The 14,669-nt window shown below is 41.0% G+C and overlaps 1 protein-coding gene across 1 annotated transcript in view; it reads right to left on the bottom strand.

The window, feature by feature from the left end:
- The window catches only part of MAN1A1 (mannosidase alpha class 1A member 1), a 285,232-nt gene that overhangs the window by 142,453 nt on the left and 128,110 nt on the right, over window positions 1-14,669 (bottom strand). Inside the window, exon 10 of the mRNA XM_039914596.1 lies at window positions 9,425-9,505. Within this exon, the coding sequence (XP_039770530.1) occupies window positions 9,425-9,505 (81 nt within the window). The remainder of the gene's footprint in view (window positions 1-9,424; window positions 9,506-14,669) is intronic.

Here is a 14,669-nt window from a genome sequence, read left to right as displayed (position 1 = left end):
GTGAGCCCGTTGTTGGGTAGGGATTGTCTCTATCTGTTGCCGAATTGTACATTCCAAGTGCTTAGTACAGTGCTCTGCACATAGTAAGCGCTCAATAAATATTACTGAATGAATGAACCCAAGTCCTTCTGACTCCCAGGCCCATGCTGTATCACATTGTGAGTGACACATGAAACATTGTGGGTGTCATGCGTCACACTGGGTCCCACATTTTGGCCTTTTCTTTCAGATATGAGCTCATAAATTAATTTAATCTCCAGGAAAGTCATCAAAGGCTAACTATATATTGCTCCCCAGGAAGGAAGTGTAATATTCTCATATTCTATTATTTCCCCTAACCCTAATCTATTTTAACGTCTGTTTCCCTCCTTATGGGTGATGGTAGGACATTTTTGATGGTATTGATGCCTGTCTACTTGTTTTGCTGTCTGTCTCCCCCTTCTAGACTGTGAGCCCGTTGTTGGGTAGGGACTGTCTCTATCTGTTGCCGAATTGTACTTTCCAAGTGTTCAGTACAGTGCTCTACAAACATTAAGCGCTCAATAAATACGATTGAATGAATGAATGAATCTACCAACTCAATTATATTGTACTTTCCCAAATGCTTAGTACAGTGTTCTGCAAAGAGTAAGCAAAAAATAAATACCATTGAATGAAAGATTAATTGATTGTAGGGACACTACTTATATACTGCACACCGGATGAACTCTGATACTTAACACTGGGCTATGTCATGGAATTAAAACATATTTGATAATAATAATAAAATAATAATGATGGCATTGGTTAAGTGCTTACTATGTAAGGCACTGTTCTAAGCACTGGGGTAGATACAAGGTAATTAGGTTGTCCCACGTGGGGGTCACAGTCTCAATCCTAATTTTACAGATGAGGTTGTAAAATCATGTTGGACACAGTCTCTGCCTCACATGGGGCTCACAGTCTTAATCCTTGTTTTACGGATGAGGTAACTGAGACCCAGAGAAGTAAAGTGGCTTGTCCATGGTCATGCATCAGACAAGTGGTGGAGCCGGAATCAGAACTCATGACCTTCTAACTCCTAGGCCTATGCTCCATTCACTACACCACACTGCTTCTCTAACAAGAACTTTTTTTTAACATTTTTTAAATAACCTGCAATATTTACTACTAAATTATGTTTAAACCACAAATGACATGATAGGAATGAAAATGAAAACACCTACATTATTTGTGGTAATGGGGACAAAGAGAGTCCAAATAACAAGCCCCCGAAAAATAAAACCTCTATTTTAGGCAATAGTTTCAGGCAGTGAATTTAATCTCTCCTCCAAATACTTTAACCAAAATATTAACAATAAATCTGATTCGCTTCTCAGTTTTTTTCCTCACAAATCTTCCTCTTTGGGTAACAGTCAGTCAGTCAATCGTATTTACTGAGTGCTCACTGTATGCAGAGCATTGTATTAAGCACTTGGGAAGGTACAACAATAAACAGATATACTCCCTGCCCACAACAAGCTTACAGTCTACAGGATAACAGGTAACAAGTGCCTGAATAATCCACAATGAATAAGAGCCAGTAAGGATTTAGGGCCATTGCTTATTTTGGGGACTGTTGGATATGTTTGAAGGGTGGTCACTTGGGGACATGTGACATTTTAAGGTCTGCCTTGGCTAAATTGTGAATTCCTTGAGGGCAGGGAGGAGCATGGCTTAATGGAAAGACCACAGACTTCAGAGTCAGAGGAGCTGGGGTCTACTTGCTGTGTGACCTTGGGAAAGTTGTTTTGCTTCTTTGGGCCTTCACTTCCTCGTCTGTATAATGGGAACTCAATACCTTCATTAATTCAATAGTATTTATTGAGCGCTTACTATGTGCAAAGTGCTTTATTAGTTCCCCCTTCTACTCAGACTCCCTCCTACTTCCTCCTACTCAGTTATTACTCAACATACCCCATGAGGGACAAGGACTGTATCCAACCTAATGATAATAACAACTATGGTATTTGTTAAGTGCTTACTATGTGCAGAGCACTGTTCTAAGCACTGGGGTAGATACAGGGTAATCAGTTTGTCCCACATGAGGCTCACAGTTAATCCCCATTTTACAGATGAGGTAACTGAGGCACCGAGAAATGAAGTGACTTGCCCAAAGTCACACAGCTGACAAGTGGCAAAGTAGGGATTCGAACCCATGACCTCTGACTCCCAAGCCTGGGCTCTTTTCACTGAGCCACGCTGCTTCTCTTAATATGTGTCAAGAACTGTTCTAAACACTGAGGAAGATACAAGTTAATCGGGTTGGACACAGTCCCTGTCCCACGTGAGGCTCACAATCTTAATTCCCATTTTACAGATGAGGTAACTGGGGCCCAGAGAAGTGAAGTGACTTACCCAAGGTCACACAGCAGACATTTTGCAGAGCCGGGATTAGAACCTAGGTCATTTTGACTGCCAGGCTCCTGCTCTATTCACTAAGCCACGTTGCTCCTCGTGGCTTAGTGATCAACTTGTATCTACCCCAGTGCTTGGAACAGGGCTTGGCAAATAGTAAGCAATTCAATATCATAATAATTATAATAATAAAAAAATCCTCTCTCCAGCAGTAGTAGAGTCACAAAGGAACAACTAGCTTTCTATAGCAATCATGAGATAGTCGGCATGAAGCAGAGCTGGGTTTATTGGAGGAGCAGTGTTGCCTACTGGGTAGGACGTGGGCCTGGGAGTCAGAAGGACCTAGGTTCTAATTCTGATCCACTACATGTCTGCTGTGTGACCTTGGACAAATCCCTTCACTTTTCTGTGCTTCAGTTCCCTCACCTATAAAATATGAGTGTGAGTCCTATGTGGGACAGGGCCTGTGTCCAACCTGACGAATTATATTGATCCCAGTGCTCAGAACAGTGCTTGGCAAACAGTAAGCAAACAAGAACCATAATTATTATTATTATGGCTCTCCCACTGACCTTTGCCAGGATGAATCAATCCATCATTGGTATTTACTGAGTGCTTTCTGGGTGCAGAGCCCTGCTCTGAGCACTTGGGAGAGCCCAATACAAAAGAGTTAGTAGGCAGGATCTCTGCCCTCATGGAGCTTGCAGTTTAGCGAGGGAAACAGGCATAATACAATTTCCAGAAAGGGGAAATGCTGAGGGTAATGACATGTACCTAAACGCTGTGGGGCGAATGCTGAGTGTTTAAGAAGTATAGATCTGACAGCATAGGTGAGGTCAAGGGGAGGAGGGCAGGTTAGGGGAAACGAGGTTTTAGTCAGGGAAGACCTCTGGAAGACTTGATTTTAGGAGAGCTCTGAAGGTGGGTAGAGTGGTGGTCTGTGGTATACAAAGCGGGAGGGAATTCCAGGCCAGATGGACGACATGGGAAAGGGGTCAACAGCAGGATAGATGAAATCAAGGTATAGAGAATAATTTGGCTTTAGAGGAGCAAACTGGGTGGGTTGGGGATGATATACAGCAGGAGAGGGGAAACGCTGATTGAATGCCTTAAAAACGAGGGCAAGAGTGTCCGTTTCATACAGAGGTGGATGAGCAACCATTGAAGGTTTTTGAGGATTCATTCATGGAATGCTGTTTATTGACCGCTTATTGTGTGTACAGCACTGTACTAACATGGACAGGGGACAACATGGAGTAAAGAGTTTTTCAGATCCAGGCAGCAGGGTGAAGTAATGGACTTGAGAGGGGAAAGACAGGAGATGGGGAGATCAACAGAAGACTGACAAAAGTAATTGAGATGGTAATCACTGCCTGGATCGTCATGGTCACAGTTTGGTTGGAGAGGAAAGGGTAGATTCTACCAAGGTTGTGAAAGCAGAACTCACGATTTGGTGAAAGACCGAATACGTGGATTGCTAATTCTGTTGTGGTGTATTCTCCCAAGCATTTAGTACAATGCACTGCACATAGTAAGTGCTCAATCAATACCACTGATTGATTGATTGAATGAGAGAGTTGAGATGAGAATGAGGTGAATCACTGGTAGTCGGAGATTGTCAGTGCTTCTGCCAAGCTGCCTGACTTACTATCAATCAATCAATCAATCAAAGGAATTTAATTAAGTGCCTACTGAATGTTGTATGCTTGAGATAGAATAGTATAGTGGAGTTGATAGTCATGTTTAGACCTTGGGATAATTGAGTTCATTCCATTCAAAGACCTTCACTATACACATACACAAAGTAATACTTGCTGCCCTAAAGAAGCACACCATCGGAGTGACAGGACAAGTGAAAAAAAAAGTTTTTTTCTACTTGTTTTCGATTTAAACTATGGATTCTCTGAATAATAAAAGCCTCAGTGTATTTTCAAAGCTATTAAAAATACAATGAAGTCCAGGCTAGGAAACTGGTATAGTTTTGTCAGATTTTCAAAGAGAATTGGAAATGGTTTCATTTGAATAAAATGCAAGATGTCACTTACTCTTCGCCATGTGTTCCTATATGCTTTTAAAATTATGATTAAAACTTCCAAAAATAATGATGGAACATTCAATATGTCGCAGTCTTAGATCATTAACCATGTAAATTTAATTCAAAATATCACCAGCATTACTGTTTCCAATCATCATATTTTACCAAACCAGACCTTTTTTAATTAAAGAACCGAAGCCTGAGCACATCAGATGTTCCCTTCTTATGGGAAAACTGATGAATAGGAATAGTTTTCTCTAACCTTGTTAAGTAGGATATTTATTTAACCTATGTGTGAGGATTAATCTATCCTGTAAGGAAGTGTAACAGAAGATCCATTAACACAAAATATAAGGAAATATTTAAAGCTGTTAACCAGATATGATGCAAATTATTCTTACCCAAATGACCAATTAACATAAATTTGTCATTTACAATACATGTAAAAACCTTCAACAAGATTGTTTACCAAAAATGACTACAGAAAAAACATGATAAGTTATATAAGCTGTTCCACATTCAGTTCTTGCTTCTCTCTTTCAAGTTTATAATTTCACAGGTGCTCTGGTAATGCAATTTTGGTTAGTACACAGAAGGAGGTATAGTAGGGAAGCAGAGAACTTGCTTAAAATTGTCAATCATTTCTCATAGTCCTGGATGATGTGACCAACACTTTGTGTTTCTTATCTCACAGAGTTCATAATTTTCTTGATCAATTACTACAATGAGCACTAAATTGAAAACTGGAGTGCCCAGTGTAATAGTAGATCCAAGAATATGGACCTTAAATCCATGACATTAGTGAATGGGGGATGACTATTTTTAAATAAGTTGGGAAGTCACAGGCATCCACTATTGTTTATTTTGTGAATTCTTTTTCTAGTCAACCATAAGTAACCAGTATAAGAATTTTAGAAATATAGAAAAAAATGCATGCGTAGACATGCTATACAAATAGATATCTGCATCTGTTCCTCATTTTTTGAAGATAATGAAACAGTAAGTGCTCAATAAATATCAACAATTGATTGACTGATTGATAATGCTACTGGTGATAAGCGTGTAACAGGAAAGATGGAAGGCTGACCAACATAACCTACTAAATTGTGTGCAATTGAGGATAGATCCATGCCATGGGATATAATTTTTTTAATGATATTTGTTAAGTGCCTTACTATGTGCCAGGCACAGTACTAAGCGCTGGGGCATATAGAGGGTAATCAGTTTGGACACAGCCCCTGTCCCAGATGAGACTGACAGTCTTATTCCCTCTCTCTGGATACCTCTTTAGCAACAAACACTGCTGTGTCCTTGTCCACCTTTTATGCCACTGTTGACTGCAGCACACACATCTGTCTTGCAAACTGTTGGGGACCTTTTTTTTCTTTTAATCTATTTATAACTTATGTATTATACTTTAAGCTGCTTACCAGAAAACTGGAGAAATATGGAACCCCATTAATTCGCAGACATAGCCAGATGGTGGAAGGGATGTGACAGAGAAAGCGCCATAACAAGGCATGTGAAGTAACAGAAACTGGGATGAGAAACTATTTTTCTCCATGGCTTTTTTATATTTCTGTTTTATATTTCTATATTTTCCATGCAGCACTGCCATGGAAGCAGATAGACAAATGAAAACAGACTGTAAGCTCGTTATGTGCAGGAAACATGTCTGCTATTTCTGTTGCATTGTACTCTCCCAAGGGCTTATTACAGTGATCTCCACTTAGTACTCAATAAATATAATCAATTGATAAAATAAGAATTCTTTAGACTTTCCCTTATCCTAAGTGATATTCAGCAGAATAGTATTGTGGCCTGAAGGACAAATGCAACTCCCTACCATCTGCCAAAACCCCAGCTGATTAATCAGGATAGGAAACACCTCAAATCTACCAAACTGAGACATGTCACCCCCACCTCTTAAAATCTAAACTACTCTGACAAGCCTTCTCTGATTAGTTCCCCACACCCCAAGATCTACAAATCCAACAGCTACCTCTAGCAGTTATAAACTTATTTAGACCTATATTCTGCACTTTTGAATATAGGTTTATTCATTTATACATTCAATTATTTACTTTGATTTCTACTTTTGTATATGTTTTATGTCTGTCTCCACCATTACAGTGTAAGTTCCTTGCAGGCAGAGACTGTATCATGGGCTTTTCTGGGTCTTAATTATTCTCAACCTCTTCACTTCCTTCAACCGTGTTCCCTTCTCATGGAAGTGTGCCTGAAACTCAGTTTTTCCCAAAAGTTCTCTCCTGGTTCTCCTCAACTCTCTGGCTGATTCTTCTACGTCTCTTTCACTGGTTCTTTTCCTGCCTCCCATCAGCTAACTGTGGGTGTCTCAAGTCGCTTTTGGAACTCTTCTTCTTGTCACTTTACATTCACTCCCTTGGGAAATTCATCTGCTCCCACAATTTCAATTACCAGCTCTTTGCAGGCAACCCCCCCAATCTACCTCACCTACCCCATCCTCTCTCCTTCTCTGCAATCTCATTTTCTTCCTGTCTCTCGACCACCTCTACATGGATGCCCCTTCAGCACCAGGCTAGTTCAGGCACTTATCATATCCTGGCTTGATCCTGCATCAGCTTCTTTGTTGATTCATGTCTCCAGTCTGTATGTCACTCTGCTCTCCGGATCACTTTTTTAAAAAAACCAGGTCCGCACCCCCTCCCCATTTCTCAAAAACCTCCAAGCTTTACCATCTCCATGTCATACCCTTGATAGTTGGTTTTAAGGCAGTCAGCTCTTTCCCTTTTACTTATCCACTCTCTTCTCCCCTTACATACACACTTGAATTCTTCATTGAGAAGCAGTGTAGCCTAGTGGAAAGAGCACAGGCCTGGTAATCAAAGGACCTGGATTTGAATCCCGCCCTGCTTCTCGTCTGTTGTGTGACCATGGGCAAGTGGACATCTCCTCTGTGTTTCAATTTCCTTATTTATAAAACAGGGATTCAATCCCACTCCCTCCTACCTAGACCATGAGCCCCATCTGGGACAAGGACTGTGTCCAAACTGATAACCTGGCATCCACCCCACTGCTTAGAATAGTGCTTGGCACAAGGTAAGTGCTTAAAGAACACCACAATTATTATCATTATTCATTGCTCTCAAGAGATTCTATGGGTTTCATTTTCATCTCTCACTGCCAACCTTTTGCCTACACCACGCCTCAAACTCTCTCCTCTTTCATATCAAACTGACCACAGCTCTTAATCTTCAAACCCTTCTGAAATCACATCTCCTACAGAAGACCTACCCTGATCGATATTTAATTTTCCCTGCCTTCCACATTGGCACTTACACATTTCCTATACACTTAAGTACTAACAAGCCCCCGAAACACTTATGTACATTTCTTAGGTACTCTATTACCTTTGATCTTTAATTTACTGTCTGACTCTCCCACTTGACTGTAAGCCCCCTGAATCAACGGTATTTATTGTTTACTATGTGCAGAGCACTGTTACTAACCTCTTGGGAGAGTATAATCAAGCAGGTGATCAAACAATCTCATTTATTAAGCGCCTACTATGTGTAAAGCACTGTACTAAGGGTTTGGGAGAGTACGATACAACAGAATAAGCAGACAAGTTCCCTGCTCATTAACAAGTTTACAGATTAGGTAGCTACAAACCCTATTCTCAGGGAGTTTTCATTTTACCAGGGCAGAAATCATTTCTACTTAGTCTACTGTTTTTTTCTCAAGCATTTAGTAGAGTCTTGCAAGGAGAAGGGGTTCAATGCATAGTATTGATCGATTGCTTTCTACTTCTCTAGCTCTTATTTCAGTGCATTACACTGAATGAGGAGACACTCAATATATGATATTACCACCACTATTAAACCCAAGATCCAAGAAATGATAAACTAGGATGGAGAAATGGAAATGAAAAGCTGGGACCCTTTTAAATTGTGTAGTAAAGTAAGTACAACATACTTGGGAGGGTTTGATATGCAATAATAATAATGATGATCGTAGTATTCATTGAGGGCACTGTACTACGCATTGGGGTGGATAAAAGCAAATTGGGTTGGACACAGTCCCTGTCCCAAATGGGGCTCATATTAATCCCCATTTTACAGATGAGGTAACTGACAGAGAAGTGAAGTGACTTGCCCAAGGCCACAAAGTAGACAAGTGGCAGAACTGGGATTAGAACCCATGGCCTTCTGACTCCCAGGCCCATGCTCTAGCCACTAAGCCATACCGCTTCAATGATTCCCTGCCCTCAGGGAGCTTACAATCTTTTAGGAGAGACAAACACTAAAATAAATTTTAGATAGAGGGAAACAACACAGTTTAAAGACACGTGCATCAGAGTTATGGAGTTTCCAAGTGCTTAAGGGCTGAGGAGTCAAGGGGTGAAGCTGTGTGATGTGGAAGTGTGGAAGTGGCAGTTGAAGGGGCACGGTAGGGTGACTAGGGGGCGGGAGGGTGGTCCCGCCCAGAAGAGATGTGAATTCTGCGGGGCTTCTTAAAACCATCCCTGCTTTCAGGTATCTGAATGTCAAATATTAGATTATTTAAACTGATATTTTGTAATTTTGTCAACACGACTGCCATGTATGGTACTTGAAAGGCAAGACAGATAGGCACTTATTTTAGATATTTCAACTGGGAATGACTGAAAGTTTTCACTGATTTCTTTTTGGCTGATGTTAAGATAGGGAAAAGAATTATCATACAATTTCATTATTTAATCATTGTTGGTTAAATTAATAATTTAAATGTAGATAACTCCATGGCCTCATCTCTCAGGTGATAGCTTCTCTGAGGTCAGGAATCATGTCTTCTATCTCTGTTGAACACTCCCCTACACTTTGTACTGTTTGCTCTGAGGTTAAGGGCTCAATAAATATTGACTAGCTCAGATTTTTAGAGTTACTCAAGGCACTGAAGAAAATAGCAGGCATCATGATCCAAAGCATTTCCACACATTCTGTAAGTTATTTTGATTGTTGCTCACAGGGTTCGCACAGTGCTTTTCCTTACCTCTTCTCCAGAGAGATAATAGGCTGAGAGAAGCCCTCCAACAAATCGAATGTTTACTTCAAAAACAGAGATTTCAGCATTCTGTGGAAACAAAACATAGGTTTAAACCTTAAACCCTTATGACAGCATTCTATTCAAAAAGAACAGCTTCATTACATTTTTCTAATAAAAAAAACTGAGATTATGCAATGCTTTTACACCAAAAAGAGAAATGTCTCACATTGCTGAGATGTTAAAGTTGACTGAAACTGAAAAGTAACTTAAGCAACGATAGTATTTCTAAAGCCGTCCATTCCAGGAAAACTTTTGTGAATATGTTTCACTGAGGAAAGGAGGTCACTTCTATGTGGGTTCACACCAGCTACCCCACCGTGCCTGTACTCTTAAGCAAAAGGAGGAAGTGACAAGGTAGTCAGAGAATATGTCTTTTTGTTGTTCTTATGCTGTCTGATCCATAGCGACGCTATAGACACATCTGTCCCAGAACGCACCACCTCCATCTGCATTAGTTCTGGTAGCTTATCCCTAAAGTTTTCTTGGTAAAAATACGGAGGTGGTTTACCATTGCCTCCTTCCGTGCAGTAAATGAGTCTCTGCCCTCTACTCTTTCCATGCCTCTGCTTTTGAGTTTTGACTTGTAGCAGATTGCCTTCAACTCTCTAGCCACCTGCTCAAGGTAGAAATGGAATGGACAGGCCTCTGCTTGACTCTCCCTCCCATAGCTGGAACTGGTAGAGTACTGGACACTCTCCAGATGTGACCCTGAGAGGGGAGGGAACAAGACTACCAACTCTGTTATTTTGTATTCTTCCAAGCACTTAGTACAGTGCTCTGCAGACAGTAAGCACTCAAATATGATTGAGAAGCAGTGCTGCCTAGTGGATAGAGCACGAGCCTGGGAGTCAGAGGACCTCAGTACTAATTAATTCATTCAATATTTACTGAATTAATAACGTATCTAATCCCACCTCTGCCCCTTGCCTGCTGTGGGACCTTGGATAAGTTGCTTAACTTCTCTGTGTCTCAGTTTCCTCATCTGTGAAATGGGGATTTAATAATTCTTCTCCCTCCCACTTAGATGCAATCCCTGTCCCACATGGGACTCACAGTCTGACATGATTTTTTATCTACCTTGGCGCTTAGAACAGTGCTTGACACATAGCAAGCACTTAAATACCAGAATTATTAATTATTATCATTTTTATTAGAGGAGTAGAGAAGGCTGCTCCACTCTATGTTGTTTGGGAGTGGGATGCTTGAACCGGAGTGCCCATTAGGGCCAACTGGTTCCAGGTGGAAGACAGCCTGGGAACAGGAAAGAAACTTCTGGAATGGAAAAGACCATTCTGATCAGCAGGGCCTCCTTCTCTGGTGGGGAACAGGGAATCTGATTGGTTCATTGATATTTGGCTGTCAAGTGAACACAGACTGATTGATGTATTTATAAATGGCTTTCAAGCATTTGCTTTCATGAGATTTGTTAAAATCCTGGGGAAAGATGTTCAACTTTTTATTTGTTCTTTTCCCACTTTTTCTTTGCTTACTTTTTCTTTGAAAAGGAACACTTCAAAGCTGGATATAAGAGTAGTGATGACTTCTTGGCATCAGGTGAGAAATACCCAGGATGCATAGAGTAAAGGTCGAATCCTTCGGCATGTATCCCAGCCTTCAGCCAGGGAAGGGGTGCATTATTGCCCACTTTAGGTTAGAGACCGTATTTCCTCTAGACTGTAAGCTCCTTGTGGGCAGATAACTCATCTATTAGCTCTGTTATATTGTACTCTTGATTGATCTCCTCAAAGAGGCCTTCCCTATGTCCTCACTTCCTTTTTCCCACTCCCTAAGTCACCCTGATTTGCTCCCTTTATTCACCCCCCCCACCCATCCCCACAGCACCTATGTATCTATTTGTAATTATTTATTTTAATGTCTGTCTCCCCTTTAGTTCATTCGATCATATTTATTGAGCCCTTACTGTGTGCAAAGCACTGAACTAGGAGCTTGGGACACTGCAATATAACAACAAATGGACATATTCCTACCCACACAAGCTCTCCATCTAGAGGGGTAGACAGACAGTAATATAAATAAATAGATAAATAAATAAGTTACAGATATATACATATACGCTGTGAGGATGGGAGGGAAGATGAATAAAGGAGTAGAGCGACACATAAGGGAGAGGGAGAAGAGAGGAGGGCTTAAGTCAGGGAAGGCTTCTTGGAGGAGATGTGCCTTCAATAAGGTTTTGAAGTGGGGGAGAGCAATTATCTGTCTGATATGACGAAGGCCAGTGTTCTAAGCCAGAGGTAGGATGTGGGCGAGAGGTCGGCAGCAGAATAGGCAATATGGAGGTAGAGTGAGAAGGTTAGCATTAGAGGAACAAAGTGCACAGGCTGGTTTGTAGTAAGAGAGGAGTGAGGTGAAGTAGAAGGCAAGGTGATTAAGTGCTCTAAAGTCAATAGTGAGGAGTTTAATCAATTGATTGATTCCAACTTGGAGGTACTGACAGCAACCCCTGCCTTCACCCCAGGCCTCCCTACTAATTTTCCCCTGGCTTTGTTTGGGGAGAGGGAAAATGAAGGACAGTTGAAGTTGGGGAGGCAATAAGAGAGTGATGTGCATTTACAGAGGTACAACTCATGTATCCACTGGTATCAGTGGCATTCCCCCTTGGCTCCAGATTCCTCAGTCTAGCCTCCATATTGCCCACATCCCCTGAACCACAGGCTACAGAATGGAACCACCTTGATTTTTGACATCTGCTCTAGACTAGTGTACTCTATAACAACAAAATAAGGTCATCTTCAAAGCCTTGAAGGTACATCTCCTCCCAGAGGCCTTCCCACACTAAGCCCCACTATTCCTCATCTCCCATACCCTTCTAGGTTGCCTTGACTTCTCCCCTAGCTCTTCCCCTAGCCCAGCCACAAAACACATATGTACCAATCTGCAATTTATTTATTTATTGATATCTGCCTCTCCCCGACTAGACTGTAAGTTTGTTGTTGGCAGGAAATGTCACTGTTTACTGTTGTATTGTAATTTCCCAAGCTCTACATACAGTAAATGCTCAATGAATATGATTGAATGACTGAATTACTTACTCTTTTCTTAATACAAAACTGAACCGTTTGGGAACTCTGGTTACTGAACTAAGTGTAGCTAATTATGTGAGTGGAACTTTAATCCTTCCCCCAAATGTAAAGGAGATGCAGTGTAGCCTAAAAGATACAGCATGGGCCTAGGAGTCAAAAAGATCTGGATTAATAATAATAATGATAATTATGGTACTTAAGTGCTTACTATGTGCCAAGCACTGTTCTAAGCACTTCTACAGATACAAGTTAATCAGGTTGGATTCAGCCCTTTCCTACATGGGGCTCCCAGTCTTAATCCCCATTTTACAGATGAGGTAACTGAGGCCCAAAGAAGTGAAGTGATTTGCCCAGGGTCACAGAGCAGACACGCGGCAGAAGTGGAATTAGAATCCAGGTCCTTATAACTCCTAGGCCCGTGCTCTAGCCACTAAGCCATGTTACTTTCACTCTAATCCTGGCTCTGCCTCTTGTCTGCCATGTGTCCTTGGATAAATCACTTAACTTCTCAGAACCTCTGTTCCTTTATCTGTAAAATGGGGATGAAGACTGTGAGCCCCATATGGGACATGGACTATGTCAAACCTGATTACTCTGTTTCTTCCCCAGCAGTTAGAACAGTACCTGGCACATAATAAGGAGACCTGAGTGACTTTCAGGCTTTTACTTTTAGGGCTTTCCTCTGTTCTGCCCCGATCAGCCCCACCCCAACCCTCTTCTTACACTTCTGCCTACTCATTTTATTCCATTGGTTCTAGACAAAATAATAGCTTTGTTAGCCAATGGGCTGACCAAGACCTCTAGACTGTAAGCTCACTGTGGGCAGTTGTGGATCTGTTATATTGCTATATTGCACTCTCCCTAGTGCTTAATATAGTGCTCTGCACAGAGCAGGTGCTTAATAAATACGACTGACTGACTAGGTTGGGAGAATGGGAAGCACCAATTAGGCAAACATTCCGACAGACAGAAGTGCCCCAGGTAACCACCTCAAAGAGGGGATTTTACAAAGTCTGTAGAAACGTGGAGCAGCCGGAATTAGAACCCAGCTCCTTCTGACTCCCAGGCCCTTGCTCTATGCACTAAGTCACACTGCTTCTAGTTCAGTGCTTGACACATAGTAAGTGCTTAAATACAACGATTATCATTATATCTAATCTGTCTGAAAAGTGCTTTGGTACTCTGGCAATGGAGCTTATAGAGTTACCTAAAAAAAATGAATTTCAAAATAATTACATTCAGAAACTGAAATAAGAAAAATGGCTTAGTCGGCGAGTGACCAGGTCTTACTTTGACAAAAGGATAATGAGGGGAGGGTCTCTTACCAACTTTAATGTTGCTTCTATCTATAATCTATAATATACAGCACTTAGAAATTTGATAAAAAGAGCACCAGCAATTTGTTGTTAAGGTATCTTCCTCATGAGAAAAATAAGGCATATGAATACTGTACAAAAGCTTTTACAGAACAAAAATTCCAGCTGGGATAAAGCAATGCATTCAGATCTGCTCTTTAAATGTTTGACTTTAATCTACATAATTTGGTGTTATTTCAACAAGATACATTTAGAAATTCTACATCATGATAGGTTAAGAACGACTTAAACCTGGAGTTGATCTGAATCTATTATAACCCCAGATGATAGAGTCAATCTAAAACAAAAAATCTTGGTCTGATAGTTCAGTTGAAAAATTTCAATGCTGGAAAAATACACAATCACTAATGCTTCAGTAACGCATACAGAGTACTTGAGGAGGCAGCGAGAACTGTGTGGCCAGAAGAAGGAAAAATGATGTTTCCTCTTACTAGAATTCCTTTCCATCTAATAACAAAGGCTTTTCTTCTTTTTCCACCATTAGTTGGGAGTTTCACAAACATTCCCACTGCATGAGGGGAAAGAGACTTAAGTCTCGGCTCAAGGACAGTTGTCTTTCACTAGTAAAGCTTCGAATGTCACCCAGGGGGCCTAATAGGGAAAGGTCTCAATTCGAGAAGAGAAATAAATGCTGTTGGTAACAACCCTGTAGTTAGCTTCAGACATGAAGTCAACTCAATTTAATAAAAACACATCTCCACCAAGAGGCCTTCTCTGACTAAGCGCACATTTCCTCTTCTCCCACTCCCTTGTGCACCACTCTTGCCTTGG

The sequence above is a fragment of the Ornithorhynchus anatinus genome, chromosome 2, assembly GCF_004115215.2.
Source record: "Ornithorhynchus anatinus isolate Pmale09 chromosome 2, mOrnAna1.pri.v4, whole genome shotgun sequence".
Lineage (NCBI taxonomy): Eukaryota > Metazoa > Chordata > Mammalia > Monotremata > Ornithorhynchidae > Ornithorhynchus > Ornithorhynchus anatinus.
The sequence above is the reverse complement of the archived record's forward strand: the minus strand, read 5'-3'. Positions and strand labels throughout refer to the sequence as shown.